General features: G+C 38.8%; 1 protein-coding gene across 5 annotated transcripts in view; it reads right to left on the bottom strand.

Annotated features, from left to right (window-relative positions):
• The window catches only part of Col14a1 (collagen type XIV alpha 1 chain), a 201008-nt gene that overhangs the window by 17808 nt on the left and 158527 nt on the right, over nt 1–24673 (bottom strand). For all 5 annotated transcript variants that reach the window (XM_048802064.1, XM_015486420.2, XM_015486421.2 and 2 more), the window contains exons 41-45: nt 15374–15427; nt 14844–14915; nt 7799–7834; nt 6768–6834; nt 3761–3949 (exon numbers count right to left, since the gene is read on the bottom strand). In XM_048802064.1, coding sequence (XP_048658021.1) covers nt 3761–3949; nt 6768–6834; nt 7799–7834; nt 14844–14915; nt 15374–15427 — 418 coding nt within the window. The remainder of the gene's footprint in view (nt 1–3760; nt 3950–6767; nt 6835–7798; nt 7835–14843; nt 14916–15373; nt 15428–24673) is intronic.

The raw sequence follows: 24673 nt of genomic DNA, 5'->3' as shown, positions 1-24673 counted from the left end.
CTGAGGTAAAGAAGAGCCATCACTAGGTTCAAGGAACAATGGAGGAACTTTAGGGCTAATTATACCCTTTTTCTGAATTTTGGGATAACAAGGACACAGGTATGAAAAACTATTTATCTGAGGACAGTGCCAGGTTTAGGAAGAAGTAACCAATACAGTAATCCCTGGAGGAACTTAAACTAACAGGATAAGAAAAAGCAGGTGAGAAATGAAGCTGCATAACAATGGCATCATGCAAATTAAGCCTCTTAAATTCTGAGCACCAGCAATTAGGTAAATCCAAATTGGAGTTCAAGCTTTAGACAGAAAACTTGACCAGCACAAGCCATAAGTACCCTCTGAATCTTTCCATTCTAAGGATTATGTATTATAATCTCAGTGAGAAGATAGCTGAGATTGTTCCCCACAAACTTATAAACAAGATTTTGTTTAAATTAAAGAGACAAAGGATTGATGAGGAGAGATAATCAGACTGAGCAAAAACTGTATTCTCTCTATTTGGTAATAAGGAGAATCATGAAAAGCCATCTGTGTTACATTGCTAAGATGGAGGGGATGCCTGTAAGTTTCCTTCAGCTCTCTAAACACATATTCTATTGCCATTTCTCTTATAAAGATGGAGTTAAAGATATTGTACCAGGATAGTGCCTTTCAAACCAAGATCATAATATTCAAGATCTCCCCTAAAGCTTTGAAGGAAAGAAGAAAATAGGACACAATAATAGTTCTTTTGCCTCAGTTGCAAACGTTTACATGCACACAGATTCATAAGCATTCTGCATTACATTTTTTACTATATATCAAGTTTTTAAAAGTTCAAAAAATGATAGTAGAGAGACCAGCTGGTGCATTTCTGATGAAAATTTAGCCAGTGTGAATAGTCATGAGCTTGGTAGGGGAACTAGTGCAACCCATGGAGCCTCAGCAGAAAGTAAGGTCCATGTGAGTGCTAAGCCACACATACAGTCATACTCCTTTAAATCTTGCTTTTATACTTTACTATTTTGCCTAGTAATAACAATTATTTTTGCTCATTTCAATGGCGCATTCCTTAAGACTGTTTTATGTAGCATCATACTGTACACAGCAGAATAAAAACATGGTCCTGGCAATGAACTGATTTTGAGCTCTTTTGGCCTCAATAACTTCATCTGCATCTTTTTATGCAAAATTGGAGTCTCAAAAGAATGGATGGCTGAAGCCCTCTGTTTGTAAAAGTCTATTTTTTTGGCTCAGTGGAAAGACAGATATTTTTCTCTCTCAATCCTTCCTAGGGTGTTTGGAGCACAAGGCAAAGAGCAAAACATCACTGCACACCTTGTAGAAATGAATCCCAGCTATGACCAAAATGGCTTTGCTGTAAATGAAGAGCCTGCTGGACTCTGGCCTATAAACCCCAACTTAGCAATCTCCAAACACCCTCTATCATCTATCAATTAAAATCACCTTCCCCACACTCAAAGGGCATCTCTCATTTTCTGTCTTATTGTTATCCTCTACATCTTAGGGAATTCTTACCTACATGTGGGTAAGAAAATCACATCATGGAATTTCCTATTTCCAGTGGTTGTCTGGGCCACTCTTTGAGAACTACTGCGTGATTTTCTCAGGTCTATTCACTTAGCAATCTCACAGAGCAGGAAAGTCTCAATTCAATAAGAACAGGGCTACAACCTCCAAAAGGAACAAAGGCAGCTAGTGACCAGCCGGGGGTGACCCCGATGCTGGCTCTGTGCTTCTGGAGTCACACTTTCTCCATCCCCAACACCATCAGAGGTACTCTGCTGACAGAGGGGGCCACCTGCCAGGCAACCAAGTCTGTGACACATTATGAGGGAATAAGACCCTTCATTAGTCTGCAGATTCTATGCCCTGACACTAGAAAAAACCTCCAGAAAGAAAAATCATATCTGGATCATAATCAAAGCAATGGCCATCTAGCATGTGCCTATTAAATGCAAAGCGTTGTGTAGAGCAATTCACACTTGACCCGTGTTCAGCAAACTAGCCATTCACTACCACAAGAAGAGTGGCGCTAAATTGGAAGGGAGAGACAGGAAAGGCAGCAGGTGTTCAGGGCGGAGGTCTCCATACACTGGGATGATCAAGAAAAGCTATATGCATGAGACAGGAGTTAAGCTGAGCCCTGAAATAAGAATAAGATGTATGTATGCTAGATAAGGGGAGGAGAGGACATTTCCCAGGGGGGAAAGACACTGTGTAAAAAGAGCTGAGGCAGAAATGCACAGGGCCTGCGGGCATGAGTCAATGATGACTGCGAGATATCGTTTTTTGTTATCTCCAGTCATATCCCAAATCTTATGAGGGGAATTAATTCCACCCCTCCCACAAATGCAGGATGACTTGCAGAGAAGACAGGTAACACTCAGCTTTCCCAGACCTAAGTTCTAGAAATAGTGTCTCAGACCACACTTTCATCTCTGACAATTTTGCCCCTCATTTCTCCCAGATTAATATTTGACCCCAACTTCCTACATCTTTTTTTTTTATCTGCTTCTGGAATGATCAATGAACGAAACTAGGTGAAATTCAAACAGAGTCTTTTTTTTTTTTTTTTTTGGTACCTGGGATTAAACTCAGAGGCACTCAACTACTGAGCTATATCCCCAGCCCTATTTTGTGTATATATATATATCTTTAAATTTAGAGACAGGGTTTCATTGAGTTGCTTAGTGCCCTCTTGCTTTTGCTGAGTCTGACTTTGAACTTGCTATCTTCCTGCCTCAGCCTCCTGAGTCCCTGAGATTACAGATGTGCACCACCATGCCTGGTCAAAGGTGTCTTATTTTGTGTTATGTAATACTTTTTAAATTAATTAATTTATTTAAATTAAGTATATATGACAGCAGAATGCATTTTGATTCATTGTACACAATTTTTCATTCTCTGCACAATTTTCATTTCAGCACAACTTTTCATTCTCTAGTTGTACATGATGAAGTGTCACATCATATGTTATATAATACTTTTAAGAGCCATGGATGGTAAAAGAGAAGGTGAAGTGGAGATTTCTATTTTAGAGACTTCAGTGAGAAAGATAAAGCACTGGCCAAGAAACTGTTAAATAAGTATTTCTTCATATTATAGGAAGATGAGCTGTACATGGTATTTTAATTTAAAGTTCAGAGCTGTATGTTCCATGTGTGAGTCACAGGTCGATATGATTGGGACTCTTCTCAGGATTGCCACTGGCTATTGCCCAATCTGTGCATTGTGCACACAAACAAAGCACCATATCTGTGTATAGAGTGAGCTCCTGGCTCGCCATGACACACACGGGATGCCACATCTACCCAGAGTGAGGGAGCATTTTCTAATTCTTAGCACTAGAAGGAGCTTCTTAATTCATCCATCTAGTGGGGACATCTCTTTTCATGAACTCAAAAGCCTCTTAGAAGTGAGCTGGGGCTCTGACCCTTCTGTGTCATACAAACAGATGTGGCTCCTGATGAATGCGTTGTACACTGCTCAATTTTCTCAACTCAGGGACAGATAAACAAGAAATTGAAGAATAGATGGAGCAGGGGCTGGGGATATAGCTTAGTTGGTAGAATGCTTGCCTTGCATGCACAAGGCTCTGGGTTCAATCCCCACCACCACCATCAAAAAATTAAAAGAATAGATGGGGTAGAATGAATTTAGGTCCATTACTTCAGAATTTATCATCATAAAAGTACCATGCTCTGTGTCATTGTCCCCTTCTCAGGGGAGTTGCCATAAGAGCAGTGGCCCAGCTTACCTCGTTCTCCTGGGGCCCCTGGCACACCTGCATTTCCTGGGAAGCCGGGTGCACCTGGGGGTCCTTGCTCACCAGGGGTTCCAGGTGAACCTGGTCTTCCAGGTTCTCCAGGAGGCCCTTGGACAGTCCGGATGGATGAGGAGTGGCTGGGGATCTGGTTGAGGATGGCTGTGTACCTGGCCATGTGACCTGAGGTATGAAGCAAGAAAACAGCATTCAAAGAATGGTCAAAAAGAGAAAGGGAGGATGGGGGTACTTTCCATTAAGGCCCCAAACAATTCTATTCATTACCCACCAAGAGGAAGAAAAAAAAAACCACACCCTCTGAAATATGTTGATTTCCAACTTCGGATTTTTTACATTTTACTTTGGATGATATTAACTGCTGGACTGTATTCGAGTCACATCTCATGTGTTTGGAATTCCAGAGCTCACGTCAGCTTCCCAACAAGCATCACAGAGCAGAAGTCATAAATTTTATCTTCACCCCAACATTTATCTGATCCCTAAACCTCTCCCAGCTGCCTTTTTCTACAACAATCCCCCCCCCCATTTTATTTGTCTTTTTTCCAACCTACAAAGCCAGCCCCACCCTCTTGCTCACAAATCCCCAGACAAGTTCTCTGTCTCGACTCATCTTGGTTGCCAAGCCTTTTTTTTTTTTTTTTCAGGAAACTTTTCTTAGGTCCCAGCTGCAAAAACTCCCACTAGCTTTATATAATAAAAATCTGGCATTCTCTCCCATAATCTTTTAACCCAGCTGTGACTGTAAGAATGCAATTTAATAATTAGAAGAATAGATTTGCAAAGCACTTGACACCAGAATCCCTCTTTTCTCCAACATCATCAGGAAAGATCTTTATAAAAGTGATTATTACTTATAACGTTTTCAAATATTTAAAGCTAAGTAAAAAATAGAAGCCATTTTTTGAGGAAATACTTCTAAAATGTTTCCAATGCCGTCTTAAGAGTTGGACTGTGACTGCAACTAGGGACCCTCTCCTGGAGACTTGAGGACTCTCTGTAGGCATAGCCCACTTGCAGCAGGTAAGTGTGTCCACATCTGCTTTCTCAGCTTCCTTCACTGACCAGGGCTGTCCTTTATCACATCCCCAGCTGTTGTCACTTTGGCCTCGCAGTTTCCCAAGTGAGTCTTCTTAGCATAATTCTTCTGGTTAATGGAAAACTAAAAAGCAGATGACTGAGCTTGTAAGGAATTATACACTAACTGATAAATCAAGTCCTGAGCAGGAGCCTAAGAAATAAAATAGGGAACCCAGAGGAAGACCAAAGCCATATTAAGGAGGATGACTGAATTGCCAGAAATACAGTCTCTGAGTGGGTTGCATACAATCTCTTCCATCTCCAAGCTGTACTGACTGGCAGGGATTCCCTGTTTTACAGACGTGTTTAAAACTTTCTTGTCTCAACTCCCTGACTCTACTTCCTTGAAGTCATTCACAACAATGTGAGAATTCCTAAGGGAGAAAAATAAATTTTGAGCCCTCCATTTTTAAATAATCATATATTATAAAAGGCTTCATTTTTATTGTGGAATAAGGCAACAAATATTGTGAAGTTTTCTTCATGTGATGGTCAGCAAGTCATGTAAGGTTTCTTATTATAATGGTCTATTCATATATGCTGTATTAAAATGAGAAACCTATGAAATAATGTAGGAGATGGGAGAGTTTTGAATGTATTCTACTCCAGAAGAGATTCAAGTTCAATTTCCCTTTTCTACGGTATTGGTTTTAAAGAACCTGTTTTGGCACAAAACTGAAACAGTATCATTTAACTGGTAAGTTGTTTCTCCTTATACATTTAATTTGGACACTCATTTAAATTAAATTGAGTTAAAATACAGGGAGCAAGACTCTGTGTCTTAAGATAGTAGATTTTGTCCTCAGTTTGTCCTGATATTTGTGTCTTAATGAAAGCTCTTCCAAGTTCATGAAGGGAGCTTCACTCCACGCCTTCCAGAGAGGGAGATCTCAGAACTCAGGTGGAAGTTTGGATCAGGCCATTAGGAGGTACTCCTTGGATGTTTTCAGGGGTCTCCTGGCCTCGCTCCCTAACTTTCCTGGATTAAAATAATTGTAACCCTGAGGCTGACAAGGTAGCCACTCTGCTAATGTTGGTCCTAGAGAAGGAGGGTATTCTCTGGGTGGGGTTTAGATGGCAGAGCTAGGCTAGAGCTGGGTGGGTTTCAAGGAATATTTTATCTTTACTCAGTTCTTCTGGAATTAAACAGATCACTTGGAAAAGAGAAGGGTCCACCAGTCTAGCAACCTTCTGGTTAAATTACTGAGATAATATATACAGTCGGTTGGCAGGAGCAACATGCAAAATGAAATACAGCCCCATTAAAAGGCGCAAGTTTAAAATAAAGACATAGTGTTTTAACAACTGTATTCCAGCATAATCTTTGGCACAAATCCCAAGTTTCCCATCCCATGTCATAACTACCCTGTCACTATGTGTGTGTGTGTGTGTGTATGTATGTATGTGTGTGTTGGTATAAAGTCTAAGGAATAAAGGGAAGGACTTTCACCTAACCAAAAGATAACAGATATAAAATAGGTAAAAAGGAGATACTGATTTAAATCTTGTGAATAAGAATCATGTGAATTAATGTGAATCATCTTTACGAAGGTAGCCTCTGAAGACACAGTTTGGCAGCTTTCAAGTACTGACACTTGAGAAGAAATCTATCTGTACAGCAAGAAAGGAATATGAGATCTGACCTGTCAGTCATATTAAATCCACATGGGCAAACCCAGAGATCTTGGACTGATAACACAGGCAATTGGCTCCTGGACCATGGATGTTGAGCCAAGGGTAGTCTGTAAGGACATCTTAGATGGATCAGAAGTGGCCATCTGAAGCTCACAGAGTCTTCACCAACAAGTTTTCAAGGAGTTCTCCTGGGGCTCACAGTCACAGGAAAGACAAACTCCATGTGAACAGCAAGGGGGTAAAACCCGGTCAACTATGACACACTTACTCTGGATGAGCTGTTCGCATACTTGACGTGCCACTGCCCTCACCATGGCTTGAGACTGCAGGTCACCCTGGATGAGAGAAAAGCACACTTCTAAAGCACAGCCACATACCAGGTCTACCAGGATATGGATGACCTGACCCATTGTTCCCACCAGGGCTCTTAGGCTCCTAGCAACAAGACAGACTGACCACCACAGAGCAGTAGGCTACATGCACTCAGGGTTCAAGGTTCCTGAGAGTCCTTATTACATTAAAAAGTTCAACTCAGCATTTCTGGTCCCAGGTTCCAACAAATTTAATAGTTTTAAAACAAACCTATATATGTTTAATGCTTCATTTATATTTCTTTAGAGCTCATAACATATAGCACTTTCTCAAGTAGTGGCTCTTTTGATACTAATAACAACTCAGAGGAAACACAATAAACCCATTTTATAGTTGAGCAGCATTAAACACATTGCCCAAGCTTCATGGAGGTAATCAGATGAGCCTAAAGACAGGGATGTTTCTGTTATAGTCAATAACACAACTATATCAGCAACTGCATGATTTCTGAAAGAAGTCCCCTAAAATAAATTGATTTAAGTTTGGGGGCCAGTTCTTTAGTTCTATATCAGCTACTGTCTTCTTGGATGTCAATATTGGACCATCAAGAAAACAATTCAAAGCTATTATTTGGAATCTGTATAAACCTATATACCTTTGGGAGTTCTTCTACATCATTATATAATTTCCTTGTCAAATCCACTTTGTGAATTAAATGAGTTTAATTCTGCCCATTTTATCCTTAAAGAATGGAGCCTAAGGTCATTGAACAAAAATGAAAATAGAAACTAGTTCTCCTGACCTCAAGTCCATGGGGCTGTTCCTACTGGGAAATGCGCTAACAACAACAGTCAGGAGCAGGGCAGAGGAAGGGAGAGAGATTGGTATAACAGCAATGAGTAACCACGACGATATATGCAGTTCTTTCACAGGCTTAGGCAATGGCTTGTTCAACAGTTCCAGCCCCAAATAGCCAGAGAGACTTACCCGTTCTCCGCGTTCGCCTTTTGCTCCAGGAAGACCCTATACAAATGGAAAAAAAATAATCAAGTTAACTTATGATGCTGCTCAGCCAAAAGTAGTGGTAGTGCATCTTTTCTTATTTGATAAAGACATTTTTCTTAGCTTTGGCAAAAATAGTTATGCAACATCAAGAATAAAACAGACAGTGACCTATAATCCCACCAAACATAAACATTTACTCCCCCAGGCTTTTTATCTCCAGAAGAGATGTGGCATTTTGGGCTAAGAAATTGAAGTCATGCAACAATAATGTTTTGTAACCAATGTATTCACCAGAAAGGTCCTTTACATTTTTCTACACTGAACTCCATAGGTATGGAACCTTAAGGAGGTTTCATAACTAATTTCAGGAATCTCTTCTAACTAGTTAAACTGTTTAAATTTTTAAAAGAGCATCTTTAAAGAGAAAGGAAAAAAAATCTCCTCTCAACCTGAGAGTTCAAGTTCAAATAATATTAGGAAATCCCATAGTCTCTCTCTGCTTTTTGTCCAGCACAATGGCACACAATTCTCTCTAATTCTCTACAATAGAGGCACTCATATATACATGAGATCTCAGCTGAGTTATTGTTTAATAATGTGGCTAAGCTACTCTTTGACCCTAAAGAAATTTTTACAATTATTGTAAAAAGTTACTGGAAAAAAATGTCATGTTCAGTTTTTCTGCAAAGAAATCACACTTAAAATGCATAGCAAGTTTCTTCAGGATGTCATGTTTTTTTATTACTTGGCAATAGATACCACAAGAAATAGAAATTGATGAAAAATGCAAAGCATGTGCTTTAAAGAGAAGGAGTCCAACTTCTACAGGGAAAGTAGGTCCTTCTCAGCATGGGAGCTCCATAGGGCAGTCTGTGCCTGGCTGTGGACTTCTTTGTCCTCAGCTCCCAAGACTGCCTGAAACATGGCAGGCGCTCAAAAATATGTGTTCACCAAGTGAATGAATGCTTGAATTTTACTTCAAGTATGCATACCTAGCCAATTTATGTTTCGTTTCAACTACTTTGCTTGAAAAAAAAAAGAGAAGAAAAATATTTAAGACACATTGCAGTGTAAGTTTCTAGAGCACTAGAAAAAGTGTTGATTCTGCTAAAAAAGATACTTAATTTCCATTATAAAAACTTTTTTGAAAAAACAAGATTTACATAGCACTCTTCCCATACCAGCTTCACTTCTCTTTTGGAAATGTACTGGTTGAGTCCTTTTCCCTTATGCCTTAGGTTTTCACAAATAGTAAGTCTCCAGAGAGGCAGCAATGTCCACTAGTATAGGTCCAGCTGGAGATTAGAGCTACTTATGTCACCACCAAGTAAGTCCTCAACAGAAATAGGCTTTTCAAGCACCAGATGCAAAACTAAAAGAAAAATCAGCAACCCAAAATAAGCACACATTCCACATTTTAATATATTAAGACACTGCACATTCTAGTAATAAATAAGTTGCTTTTACTACATTCCAAGGTCTGCTCCAGTGCTTTCAGTTAACCCTTCTAACTGTCTTGTAAGATTATTCCCTTAAACCTTGAAATGCTCCTGCAAGATTAACTCATGTGTTCTTTATAACAGTGGTATGAAAGAGTATTTCCATTTTACACATTAGGAAAAGATGCACCAGGAACTTCACTATGCACCATGAGATGCACCATGACCTGTGGGAGGTCACGACATAAGAGAGACATGGAAGAGCAGAAAACAGAGCCCAAATTGAGGGATCCAGAATCCATGTACTTCAAGTACAAGCTACACTTTGCTGGAAGAAGGCACTAATTAGCACATCTGCTAGTCAATATCTTCCATTCCAGTGAAGATGATATTTTCCTAATTAAAACAAAATGAAACAAAACAAAAACAAGCAAACATACCATCCACCAAAACTAATTCTAGTAACTCAGAAATTGAGTCATTTTAAAAATCCATTTTACCTTCAATATTTTTTTTGCATCAGTACAACTTTTGGTATTTCCATTGCTATGATTTATTATGTTGGCTGGTTTGAAAATGTTTCAAATTTACAGAAAGAAATCACAGTGCCAAGCTGATTGTAAGGTCAATAGCAGCATCCACTATTGGCACTTTCTGGTAGATAGAGATGGAGCTGCTTAATTGGGCCTGAAATTCTTCAAATTCAGTCTCATGATGCTTATTATTAAGTAGCTAAAGGACATAGTAGGCAGTCTCGATGAAAGATCTTTTTAGCGAAATATGAGTATGGCAAGAAATTATTTTTTATTCCAACTTCTCTGACATCTTTCCTTTGATTTCTGCAAAGTCAAACAAAAACAAAATAAAAATTCCTGAGCAAGTGAAGGCCCATAACTCCACCAAGGTATGCTTTGAGGGAAAACACACAGTCCCTGCAGATGTAGGCAGGAAAAAGTGGCACATTTTCCTTTCATTTCAGGAACACTTGAAATGTAAAGAAAAGAGAATACAGTAGCTACATTCATAGATGCAAAGAATTTTAGCACTGGAAGGAAGAGAAATGATCTCATGGTCCAAGTTCCACATATTAAAGATGCCTGCTAAGCAAAACTGAAACCTCCTAGGCTGGCTTCAGAGGTCTTCAGAGACCCCTCATCTATAAGAATAATCTAATACTCCCCTGAACATCAGCCTAACTAAAACACAACACACAAATGTTCATTTCCTCTCCCCGCACCCGCTCCTTCTCTCATCTCTCCTTGCATATGAAGTACTCTCTGTATCAGAGAGTGAGCTGAGGTCTAGAAAGATAAGCATGAAAAATTTCTGCCCTTAAGGAGCCATTACTGCTGTGCAAAGATAGACATCAACACTGGAGGAGATACCAACATCCTACGGAGGTGAGGGTGGCTTCTTACAAGGGGACACACACACACACTTAAAGTCAAAAAAACCTGGGGCTCACCAGATGGTGGCAGGAGAGCATCCCAGACAGCAAAAGCATCCCCCAAAACAAAAAAATCACTGGACACAGAGGCATATATTTGGAGAGCTTGACACAGTTTGATGTGACTCAACTCTAAGTGAAGGGACAATGACAGAGTTAAAGTGGGAAAGGGCCATGGAGAAACCATGTGTACTACATTGAACATATGGGACCTAGCCTCTAGGGATTGGGGTCCACTGAGGAGAGTCGGGCCAGGGAATGACACATCAGAGTTGTCCTAAAGATGTCCATCAGCTAGGAGATGGACCAGGCCCCATTAGAGCTTCCTGCGATGGGATTGGTGGGGAATGACAAGGGCCTGAAATAAAACCAGGGTCACCATGAGAGAGCTGAAATAAAAAATAATAACATGTGCAAACAACATGGGGCTCCTGTGTTTGCCTTGTGTTTTCCTCATCCCCATCCACGGAGGCCATCTGCCTGTCTTTGTGGGTGGGGATTCTACCCATATTTCAAGATCCCACTGAAATGGCTGCATCCTTCTGTAGCCCTTACACCACCCTCAGCTGAGGGTATTCTCTCCTCTCCTCTCCCCTCTCTCACTTCTCTCCTTCAATGGAACTTTCATAGAAAACTCCCTGTCTTTCCCTTGAGGCACTTCACATTTTCTGCCTTGTATTATAGCTTCTTATGTTAAAATGCCCTTCTCTCTAAACTTTCCAAGTGAAGGGACATTGACAGAGTTAAAGTGGGAAAGGGCCACTTTAACTCAATAGTCTTGGTCACCTCTTATACCCTTCATGACTCCCTCCTCTGCACCATGTAATCCTGCACACACTCAGCCTACTCATCACATATAAATGACTGATTTAGAGACCTGATGTTTAGAAAGGCTCGGTGGTTTCTTTAAGTGATGTGCCTCCCATAGTCAGATGGCCAGAGTCACATCTAGAACCCATGAATCCTGAATTCTAACACAGAACTTTTAAATGGCCTACCTATATTGAGATCAAGCTAAGCATCTGGCCCCAGCAGCAAGGATCCCCTTCTGTCATGACCCCCATCCTGCATTTCCCCACTGCAGGGAGGCACTGTATTCAAGCCGGTGCTTAAAAACTCAGCAACACTAATACACATCTGTCCTTGGGAGCTGGCAGCTGGAGGCGAAATACAGGAAAGCAAGCATTTCTGGCACTCACTGTGGGAAGCACGTTGCTATTTTCAGTGGTACAGTCTGTCCCTCTTGGTCTCTTTCCCTCGCCTTCCTAGACAGACATCTACGGGAAATCAATGAAGGTCTCAGCACCGTGACACGGAGTCTGCTTTAGCACTGTTCCAGCCTGGCAACCAGCAGGCATGTGAGCAATGGCAGCCCCAGGCAGGGGAAAGCCTGGCTGGACAGTTCAGAGAACAACTTGCTCCTGATGGGAAATCCTACTGTGGATCCTCACCCAGTATCTATAGACCAAATGGTTTCCATCTCTGACAATTACTTTTCTGCTGATTTATAACAAAAATACCACCAACAAATGTTTTATTTATGAGCAAAAAATACTGTTATTTTTGCAGTACTGGGCATTGAAACCAGACTTTCCATCACCGAGTTACAGCCTCAAACTTTTTTTTATTTTTTGTTTTTAAGACAGGATATCACTAAAGTTTCTCCGGCTATCCCTCCAACTTGTGATCCTCCTGTTTCAACCTTCTGAGTAGCTGAGATTGTATGCCCAGCCAGGTATTTCTGTATGCCCCATATTTTGAGTCCAATTCTGCACCACAAAACGCCAGGTGAGTTCGTGAGGTGACGTTATACTTATTAACATATTCCAGGTCTTACTCTACCACTCCACACCCCACTAAAACTCCCCCAGAAACCCCATCTCCTGCTCTTTATTCCTTAGCCCTTTCCTAGTCAATCCTTCTTGCATCAGGATCTTTGCTAGCTTAATTAAGGGAAACTAGTTTTAGGAGAAGCCAATAAGAACAAGAAGATCCCATGGGGTACAAATATGTCTGTTTATTGCCTAACCAAGTTCAAGTGGTACTTTGGTATTTTTCTGGCTGTATTTCAGAATGCCTTGAAGTCTTTGCTAGCCTAATGTTTCCTATACCTTTCTTGGGCTACATATGAACTGCCTTTAACACTTATTTGACCAGAACCCGTTGGTCCCTAAGTACTGCTGACATATTCTGGAACTCTAGCTTCTAGAAGCACGGTTTATAAAGCAGACTGAAGCCTAGTAGCAGACAGAACATTTGTAAGTCTCTTTCCTAAAAATGAACGGCCTAGAATCAAATGAAATGATAAGCTTCTGATGAAATGATAACAGAGACTGTTTGTGTGTGTGTAAGTGCTCACATGAGGGTATCAGTATATGTTTCTATGTACACAATCATGCTTAATAACATCTTTTTGGATTAAAAATAATAAAATGTCTGAAGATAAAGCTATCCAGTTTTCTTCTGTGACCTGATAGTTTGATTTAAAAAGAAGAGATGTAAAAGCATTTTGGACAACTACAATGCAGCTGGAATAAGTATACTGCTTTGGAAAGTGACTGCTAGGGATAGCACTTATTTTCAAATACAAGCTACAATGTGTCTGCTGAAATCCAGATGCATTTTTATGTGCATACCTTGTGTGTGTGTGTATGTTCCATGTGAATCATAGCCTGCAAAGGCCTCTGAGGATAAAACAATTTTATTGAAATGAGATTCAAGAATAAGCAGTAACAGGACTAACTGGTAGAGAGAGAAAGAGGGGCACCTTCTGAATTAGAGCCAACACTTCTGTGAAGTCTTGTTCACCATGGCAGGCAGGAAAAAGCCCCTAAAAATGTTCACACTTAATCCCCAAACCTGTGAATGTGTCACCTTATGCAGCAAAAGGGACTTTGCAAATGGGATTTAGTTAAGGACTTGAGGATTATCTGAGAGATTATCTAAGATTATCTGGGTAGGCCGAATGTAATCACTTAGGTTCTTAAAAGCAGGAACCTTTCCTCTGTGATCAGAGAGATATGTGACTCTGGAGAAAGGGTCAGAGAGATGCAGACAGCACTGTCGGCTTTGAAGCTGGAAGTGGGCCATATGCCAAGGAATGTGGGCAGTGTTTAGAAGTCAGAAAGTCAAGGAATTAGACTCTTCCCTAGCGCCTCCAGAAAGGAAATACCAGCACCATGCTTTTAACCCAGTGAGACCAGGGCTAGACTTGTGACCTACAGACCAGTAAGACAGTAAATCTGTGTTGTTGCAAGCCGCTGAGATTGCAATAGTCCATTAAGAATCAATAGAAATCTAACCCATCACCTTTTTCTATCCTCATCCATCAGATTACACTGTGCCACAACCTCTCAGCATGTTTTCTGTAATACATGCCTGTACTTCATTTGCTTTCATTTATGGTCATGGACTTAGCACAACACAGATGATACCAGATTGCTAGTACCGATACCTAGAAGGAACTGCTTGCAAGTCATAGAAGATAGGAAGTGTAGCCTCGGAGGCCTCAGAATGCAATCACCTCATTTACAAATGAGGAAACAGATGTGTTCACTGGTCCTCCCTCCCATCCACATCTTCCCCATCTTCCCGAACCCATCCCCTCACACTGTTTACATTTAAACACCAACTCAGGAGACAAGCAGCACAAAAATGGGAGGTAAGGAACTGGTCATTGTGCTTCCACTTACACCACTGATCATTTATGAGTATCTGTTTTAATGAAAAGTTTTGTCTTCCTGGTAGAATTTAGCAAAGCAAAATCTATTCCTACTTTCATTAAACCATGAATTCCTTGAGCTTTGTGTTTTTTTTCTCTTGGGAACCAGACTTGATTAACACCTAGCTGATGTACCAAATCCTTGCAAGGATAACATTGAGTTAACTTATGCAAATACAGAATAGCAAGCAACAGAAACATAGAAGCAAAATCATGATTGATCATTCCATCAGGATTGTTTGACTATGGCCATGGCATATGCACATCCCAAACTTAAATTTTTATTCTAGGAGCTTCTCCAGGTTCCTTTGTGGAATCCTAGAGTCCAATACTAAATAAATGTTTCTGACCAATGGAGGTGGCAGCAAATATAGACACAGAAATAATGTGGTGACTGATCAGCGACTGCTACAAACTTACCGGTGGCCCCAGGGCGCCTTGTGGTCCCATGCTGCCTGTGATCCCTGGGACTCCAGGGGCTCCAGGAATGCCCTAATAGAGAGGCAGGAAAATGGAACAAAGGTGAGGACTCACACATTCTCATCTATGACAGCCAACTTTCAAGCAAGGGTAACAAACACATGACAGCCCCCTACCCCTTATCATCAAGGCTTCTGAGCTCTGTTCATTTCCATTCCCAACTGCCAAAGATGGGAAGATGTTAAGTCTCTACACTATTGGCCAGGTATGGTTCTTTCACATTCAAGCCTTACCTGTGTCGACTAAAAGATAAATCAATAAAGGTGGCAGTGTCTCAGAGATAGAATTATCAAGCCATATGGATATATTATTTTTAAAGGATGCTTTAAGGTGAGCTCTATACCAAGGGGCAAGTTGTTATACCATAGGAGAGATGACTGTTGAGTGAAAGTTCTGACAGAAAGAAAATTCTCAAAAGAAACGAAATTACTTAAAGAAGAGTACACCCAGTAGTTTTTGGAAATACTTACAATGGGCCCTGGTGGTCCTGGAGGGCCAGAGGAACCATCCTTTCCAGGAAATCCCTGGGGAAAAGAAACACATTGTGTCAACTAAGGGGGTACTTTACATGACTTTCAGAATGGGCTCATCTAATTCTTTTTAATATCTGTGGTGGGTGGGAGGTGGAGTACCAAGGATTCACTCTGGACTACCAAGGATTCACTGTTTTCAAACTCTTCATGAGAATCATTCTTGGCAAGACCTTTGTGTCTGTTGGCTCCACAAAATTGTTCAGTGCAAGAATTTTGGGTGTAAAAAAAATGCCACTTATAAACTTAAACAGGAATTTGTTTCAAGAAAATGTTTTTATTAAACCATGCATAACAAATGAGGAGGATCAATTTTTTGTAGTTAATAACCAGACAAAATGATGAATTAGTGTCTTTCACGACCTAAGGTTCTTAAGCAAGGAATACCTATAAGAAACCTCTATTGCAACAGGAAAATTGCAATATTAAAAACTCTGCAACTCCAGGAGTAGACTGGGAGAGAAAATGAGAACAGGAGAAGCTTTCTACTCCAACGATATGGATCTGACATGGTGATGTCTGTCATCATGGGCTTACAAATGGAGACATGTGTGTTTCCATTCCATGCTGGAAGAGTGTAAGGCAGAAAGAAAATGATGGATGTTCTTTTTAAAAGCATCTTCCTAAGTTACTGGATATTTGTGTGTGTGTATGTGTGTGGGGGTTATGTGAGTATATAAGAGCTGGAATGACTTACTTAAATGATTTTAGTTCTTAATTGTGACTGCTGGATTTTCCAATGCAGTTACCATAAGATGAGGTCTTCAATCTAAATTTTATAAGTTCATAAAATTTTGTTCAAAACATTACCTCCTACTGCAAGGACAAATAGACTTTTCACAATGGGACTTGACTTCTATTGAAATCATCATTTCTCATCTAATATCAATTTAACTCTACCTCATCCAGTTTTCCTAATGCCTCTCTCAACTCCCTTTCTGACATCTCTCCAATCTTTTTATGAGCTGCTCTTTTCTTTATTTTACTTAGGAAAATGCATCTTCTTGGGGAACCTCACTCATATTCTCATTATCTCTCCCACCACAAAATGTCAAGTAAAAAATGGTAAAGGTCAGTGGAATGAGGACAGGAGACGCTGTGAGAGATGGCATGGAGCAGGGTAGGATGTCTGTATATGAAAAATGCTGGTTATAAAGGCTCTTTCATCACTTCAACCTCAGGCTTATATTCATCACTCCAGAGAAAGAAGAGAAAGCTAGAGCCCTCCTGCATTCCTGGCTTCCTTGGTCTTCCAGGGTACATTGCTTGGCTAGGTTTTGAAGCTTCCTCACAATTAGTTTGGAGCCACATGCCTGAATTCTGGCTAATACAAAGGGGCCACTTCCAATTCTAGCCATAAACATTTCCTTGAGTGATTTTCTACTTTCTTTTCCCCTTCCAAAGCAACTTTAGAAGTCACATGTTGAAGATAAGTGTGTTCCAAGAAAGACCCAAAGTCCCTGAATGACTGTGAGGAGCAGAAAAATGCCCTCCTTTCTCCTCCACCTAGCCTTGAGGACAGCACTGGACTGTCAACAAGCAATACAGTTTTATTTTATTTCATTCTATTTGATTGTATTGCTTTAGACCACTTAGAGGGCTGGGGTTGTAGCTCAGGTGGTAGAGCATTTGCCTAGCATGTGTGAGGCACTAGGTTTGATCCTCAATATCACATAAAAATAAATAAATAAAATAAAGGTATTGTGTCTATCTACAACTAAAAAAAAACACTTAGATTTTAGGGTTATAGTGTTATCCAATATTGATATAAAAGCTAGTATTATTTTTCTTTGTGTTTTTTACTATTTCTGTTCTTTTGCTGTAGTAAAAAATAGTAATAAATCTGAGAAGTCTCCAGTGGTAAGCCCTGATACAGATTAAGTTACATACATACAACCTGCCTTGGATCTGCTAACGAAACAACAAAAGTTAATCTGACCTTAGTAGGGAAACAAAGTTATTATTTTATTTATTCATTTATTTTTTAAATAAATGAACTTTATTGGGGTGGGGGGTGCTGGGGATTGAACCAGGACCTTGTGCATGCAAGGCAGGCACTCTACCAACTGAGCTATATCCCCAGCCCTCAAAAAAAAATCATTTCAAAGGGAATTTAAATGTAGCATGTCCAGGAAGAAAGGGATATAAAAATCAGAATAGGTGAGAGATGAACAGAAATCTAGAACTCATTCTGTCCAAATCCCTCATACTCCAAGTAAGAAAACTTGGAGCCAAGAACAAGTTACGAAATCTAGCTGTCAAAAAAAACCTTTTTGATAACATATTCCTTTTTATTAGTTGAGTTTCTCATAAGAAAAAAAATGGCCTTTGGACACATATTCATTAAGTTAAGATAACATTTTTAAAAGGGCTTCTCTTGCTTCCTGTCTTAAATGTCTTCTAGCACAAGATAGGCAGGGAACATGCACCCACATGTGAGCCCACACATGACACCCAGCCACTGTGACTGCCCAGCAATCCAAACATCTTCCCTGACTGTTTCTAGGCCATGCCAGAAGGAAAAAAAAATGCAAATACAAAGAGGGACAAACTTAATCACAGAGGGAGGAGAGCCATGACAGATTTTTTTAAAAGAAGCCTGCAGAAAATTACATTGTTCCAAGGAGGATGTACAGGAAATAACACATTGCACTCTTCTCCACATTATGTGCAAAGGAGTTTAAAAAAGCAACATTGCTCTGTGCCCAGGGTCTACGATGACATTATAAGGACACTGCTATGAACAGGTTTCAGTTCACCTAATCTATAGACTCTGAGTGTTTCACCTGGAAGAGAAGATCATGTAATGTGTTCTTACCTAGGAGCTTAATTTGCAGTAGGAGGACCTAGTATTTTAAGACTTTTTTGTGTATATGTGGTGCTGGGTATCGATGGACCTAGTATTTTAATGGGAACAAATGCATCCTAAAAAAGATGTCTGCTCTGTGTTCTTTCACATCAGTATCCCCAGAAGTTGAAATTTCTACTTCCTATTTTTAGGGCAGAAATTATGTTATTCTTTCTTACATTTATAACACCTTCCTAGCACATTTTTGGCATAAAATAGGTACTAATAAACATTTAACTTGAATAAAATTGAAGCTCCTAGAAGAAGTGTTCTGCTTATCATGATAAATAAATCAATGTTTCTTGGAGATATGATGAGTATGGAAATGTATAGGGCAGGGGGAAATGCAGGCATCAATCCTCCTTGATCTTGAACCCTCTAAAAGAATGTAGGAAAGATATCAGGAATTGTCTAACCTCAGAAGCTAAAATTTCCATTTAGGTTGATAAAATGTAAAAAAAAAAGATGTCTATATATTACTAATACATTAAAGCATTTAATATATTAAATTTAAAAGGGGCAGTTTCCAAGGAAACTGGAAATGGATTCTTGTGTAGCTGATTTATTGCAGGAGTGTTCTTGAAAGAAACTTGTAACAGTGAAAGAAGCAGGAGAGGACAGAAGAATCCAGGTGGAGAAGTGAATTACCTCAAGTTTGTTCTCAGCCTGAGGCCATGAGAAGCTCTGGAGTATGAATTACAGATCAGAGTTGACCCATGGAAAGTCACTGTCCAGGGACAGATATGGCATTTCCAAGGGTGATTCTTTTGGGAAGGGGAAAATTGGTAGCAGTCAACATTCACAGAAGTTAGGGGTTGCTGCCAGATAAAGGGGATCTAATCAGGGTATCAACAGCATCCACTATAGTATATATTATTCTGGCACTTTTCTTCTTGGACCATCATAAACAATTGAACGTTATTAGATATAAAAGTTCAAAAATAAAGGTAATCTTAAGTCTGCTGTGTATTATCTGTTTTCATCAACCCAAATTAAAATTTATGTGTTATAAAACATCATAACTGAGAGGATGTTAGCCTTAATGCTACAGTCAAAGCCATTTTCCCAAATTCTCCATATCCCTAGAAAATAAAAGAGGCTCCTATTTTGCAACTCATAAAATAATTTGATTTTTTTAACTTCTGGATTATACCAGTAAATTTATCTTTGAAATATTCTTCTCTGTAAGCTTCACATTAGTCACATAACTCAGAAATGCTTGCAGAACTACCTCCTGCTGGGTGTTCTGCTAGATTTTGGGTTAATGACAATGAAAAAGACAGTCACTTCCCAAGGAACACATAATTTTTCAAACAATGAAAAGAACCAACCTACAAGCTGCTATGATGGTAGACCAGAGAGTTCCATGAAAACATATGGGAAGAGCCATAACCCAGGCTTAGGGACACAGGGAAGTGTTCACAGAAGACATGGCATTTAAATCAACTGACTCAGGATTGGTGGATTCTGCTGTGGTTTGAGTGTGTCCCCAGAATGCACGTGCTGGGCTATAGGACCTTTAAGAAAGGTGCCCTCATGACTGGATGGATGCTGTTGTCATGAGAATGGGCTTGGTAGAAAGCCAGTTTGACCCTCTCCTGCTTTCTTGCTTCCTACACAATGCCCTGTGCCATGTTATGACACAGCAAGAATCAGATGCACCGCCTCAGTTATGAACTTTAGAGTCTCTATCACCATGACCCAATAAATGTTGCTCTTTATAAATCCCCTAGTCTTAAGTGTTCAATTGTAGCAGTATAGAATGGACAAAGATACACTCATTGCACGGGTCTCCCTCCTTAGGTACCACTGTGTTCCTGCACGGCAGCAGATGCTGGGCAAGTGGGTTAACTCCTACATAGGCTCAGGCCCCATTTCTCACCTCTTCGTCCCTAAGTGAGCAGCAATAGCAGAAACTTTTTATATAAAAGCAAAGAACTTGGTGAAAAGAAATTTTTGGTAAAGTGTGCAATTTAGAAAAATATGTGCATTTTTATAAAGAAAAATAATTGGCAGATTCTAGCTTTATGACATAGTAGAACTGCAACCAAAGTTTACAAAATATTTTTCAACTATTAACAGAGAAAAATGTGTTCAGATTTCCCCAAACTTTCCTTTATCTATAAAATTTCCTTTTCATAGCAGAAAGCAATCTGAGAAGTATGTTTATGAATTAAGTATCCTCATAAAAAGCAGAAATCCTTAGTTAAGTAACAGAATGAATATTTGGAAATAGAAATTTTATAAGCATAAGATGGGAATGCACTTAAGCTGACAAATATGTATTTTTAAAGTGCATGAAATCAGCCACACACAGGGATGTTTTATAACACCAACAGCTCCAGGATTTTTTTTCCCTTTTTGGTATTCCCACCTCAAAATATTAATATACACCCATATCCCACATTATAAATAATTCTCCTATAAAAACTTCAAAGGATTTTTATAATTTATATTTTAAAACATTTGGCTATGAGTACATTAGTTAGTTATGGTTGGCTATAATTTGTTAGCAAAACAAAATTTACCTATAATTTACTTTCAAAATTACTAATGTTCTAATAAACACTAAATGTACCTATGGCTGAAACTGGCAAGGTAGTGTTTTATAAACATTTAATTAAACATTTATTAATTCCAATTTTCAGTTTTATTTTCCATACTCTAGAGCAAATATATATGCTTTTTTCAAGTTTCAAAAAAATTTTGTAGGCTTTTTTTTTTTTTTGTAGGCTCTTAGAAAGTTTATGGTTTCTAGGTTCTGTGCCTATATCATCTGAAGGATAAAACCCACCTGCCCATTACTAGTGTTGCAACTGAGATTGAAGTCAGCAGCCAACACACTATGTCTGTGGTATTAGAAATAGCAGGCAGAACTCCTTACTCAATCACCCTTGCCTTCTCTGAAGCCTACAATGGATACGAACTTCAACATTCTGGAACACGGCCAACTGTGAAGGTCCTTCAACTGGTGGAGTGAGATCTGCAAGCAGCTGGAATTTGAAGAGTTGGTGGAAAGGGGCCAGACTCAAGTAGCAAGGGCTACAGAAATACTTGAAGAAACCCCTGATGCATAATTGCAAAACTGTGGTGTGACTCTGGACTGCTGTGAGCAGACCAGTGTGGCAGTCAGCCAGCAGAAGTGAGGCTGCTACTTGTTGTACAGGATTAAGACCAACACCAAATTAAGAGGCCAAGCAGCAAACAGAGCCTGCAAACACTGATCCAGGCCAAAGATCCAGGATTGATCCTTATGTATGATACCATGTTGTGTCTCACTGAGGAATTTGCAGTAACACAAAGACACATACATTAAACATGTATGTATAGGGCACGTGTGTGTATGTGATATTTATATACAACTTAAATAGATATATAAAATATAAACATAGATATTTTTAGTGATCAGTAGTGATGACTTCAGAGAATTAAAGTAAAATTAAAACACAAACATCAATCATATTCCACCAAAGAAATTACTTTGACATACAATAGTTCTTACACAATATATTAGCCAGTGATTCCAAAACCTAGTTGATAATCAGAATCATTCAGCTTTTTAAAACTATGCATTCCTAAGTCATGCCTAAGACTATCTCTATCTGAATCTCTGAGGTTGAAGTCCAGGAATCTGTATATTAAAAAAACAAAAAAAAAAAAACACAACAAACTCCTGACATAAGAGGTAGAATTGCTGATTTTCAAATATAAAATATCTGGCCAGATCTTCAAGGACAGCATTAAGACTAGAATGTAAAGTAGATGTTATTTTTGCTATTCCTAGAGCCCAATAGATGTTTCCTTTATTCATATTTTTTATTGGTGTATTGTAGTTTTACATAATGATGGGATTCATTGTTACATATATGCCTACAACATAACAGAATGCAATATTATTCCCCAGTGTTTCTCTCCCCCTTCTCCAGGTCCCTTTCCTCTTATTCTACTGCTCTCCCTTTGATTTATATTAGACCTGCCCACCCCACCTTTCCTTTTCTTTTTCCTCTACCTTCCACATATGAGAGAAAACATATGACCGTTGACTTTCTGAATTTGGCTTATTTTGCTTAGCATAATGTTCTCAAGTTCCTTCCATTTTCCTGAAAATATCATAATTTTCATTCTTCTTTATGGCTTAATAAAACTCGAGTGTGTGTGTGTGTGTTCTCTTTATCCATTCATAATTGACAGCCTTCAAGTCTGGTCTCATAGTTTGGCTATTGTGAATTGTGCTGCTATAAAAACAGGTACACATGTATTCTATAATATAGTAATTTTAATTATTTAAGATACTAAAGAATTTAATGATCTTTGGGGGAAATTCCATAATGATTACCATAGTGATTGTACTAATTTACAGTCTCACCAAGAGAGTAAAATGTGTCGCCTACCCCTATATGTCATGGGTGTTGATCCTACATTTTTTTCTCCATATTCTCTTCAGCATTTATTATTGTTTGCATTCTTGATGGCTGCCATTCTAACTGGAGTGAGATGAAGTCTCAGTAGTTTTGATTTGCATTTCCCTAACTGCTAATAATATTGAACATTTTTTCATATATTTGTTGGACATTTATATTTCTTCTTTTCAGAAGTGTATGTTTAGTTCATTTTTCCATCTTTAAATTGGGTTATTTGCTTTTCAGGTGTTAAGTTTGAATTCTTTATGTATTCTGGATATAGCAAAGATTTTCTCCCATTCTGTATGTTCTCTCTTCACATTCTTAATTATTTTCTTTGGTGTGCAGAAGATTTTTAAATTTGATGCCTTTCTATTTATTAACTCTTGGAATTATTTCCTGAGATTTAGGGATCTTATTGAGAAAACTGCCGCCTACACCTACATGTTGTGGGTGTTGATCCTACATTTTCCTGTGAGAATTGCATAGTTTCTGGTCTAATTTCTTCATCTTTGATACATTTTGATTTGACTTTTGTGTAGGGTGAGAGATAAGTATCTAGTCTCATTTTTTCTACATATGAATAACCAGTTTTCCCAGAACTATTTCTTAAAAAGTCTATCTTTTCTCCAAAGTATGTTTTTGGCACTTTTGCCAAGGGTCAGACAACAGGATCAGGTGTGTTGTCCCTGTGTCTTCTCTTCTCTGCCATTGGTCTCTATATCTGTTTTTTCTGTCAGTACCATGCAATTTTTGTTACTGTAGCTGTGTTGTATAATTTGATGTCAGGTATTGTGATGCTTCCAGCATTGCTTTTTTTTGACTTAGAGTTTCTTTAGCTATTTTGGGTCTTTTGTACTTCCAAATGAATTTTAGAACTGTTTATCTTTTTCCAGTTCTGTGAAGAATGTCATTGGTATTTTACTAGGGACTGTGTGGAACCTGTATATTTCTTTTGGTAGTCTGGCCATTTTAACAATATTAGTTTTGCCTATCCATGAACATGGGAGGTCTTTCCATCTTCTGTGTCTTCTTCAATTTGTTTCATCAACATTCTATAGTCTTCATTGTAGAGGTCTTTCATCTCCTAGGTTAGATTTACTTCTAGGGTTTTTTGTTTGTTTGGTTTTGTTTGGTTTGTTTGTTTGTTTTGAGGTTATTGGGAATGAGGTTGCTTTACTTATATTTTTCTCAGCAGAATAATCATTGGTATACAAGAAAGCTGTTGATTTTGTAGGCTGCTACTTTGTTGTATTTGTTTATTAGCTCTATCAGTCTTCTGGTGGAGCTTTTTGGATCTTCTAAGTATAGAATCATATCATCTGCAAATATTGACAACTTAACTTCTTTATTTTCCATTTTTATCCTTATTTCCTTCTCTTATTTAGTTGTTATGGCTTGTTTCTAGGACTACAGTGAGTAGGAATGGTGAAAATGGACATCTTGTTATATTGTAGATTTTAAAGGAAGCAGTTTCAACTCTTTCCCATTCACTATGATGTTGGCCTTGGGTTTGTTTTATAAAACTTTTTTGATGTTGTGGTAGGTTCTTTCTATCCTTAGGTTCTTCAGTGTTTTTTGTAAATCATGAATTTGATTTAAATCATGAATCAAAAACTTTCTTTACTTCTACTGGGATGACTATGTGATTTTGTCCTTAATTACATTTATGTGGTGAATTACATTTATTAACTGCATATGTTAAACTATCCTTGCAACCCTGTAATAAAACCAACTTGGTCATGATGTACCATCTTCTTAATATGCTGTCAAATACAATTTGCTAATATTTTATGGAGGATTTTTGCATATAAGTTCATTAGGGATATTGGTCTTTAGTTTTCTTTCCTTGATGTGTTTGGGAGGAGGGTTTCCTGGCTTCAAAGAAAGATTTTAGAAATCTTCCATCCTTTTCTATTTCACGGAATAATCAGGAGCACTGGCATTAGTTCTTATTTAAAAGTCTGGTAGAATTCAGCTGAGAATACATCT

This window comes from Marmota marmota, unplaced genomic scaffold (assembly GCF_001458135.2).
Source record: "Marmota marmota marmota unplaced genomic scaffold, marMar, whole genome shotgun sequence".
Taxonomy (NCBI): domain Eukaryota; kingdom Metazoa; phylum Chordata; class Mammalia; order Rodentia; family Sciuridae; genus Marmota; species Marmota marmota.
The sequence above is the reverse complement of the archived record's forward strand: the minus strand, read 5'-3'. Positions and strand labels throughout refer to the sequence as shown.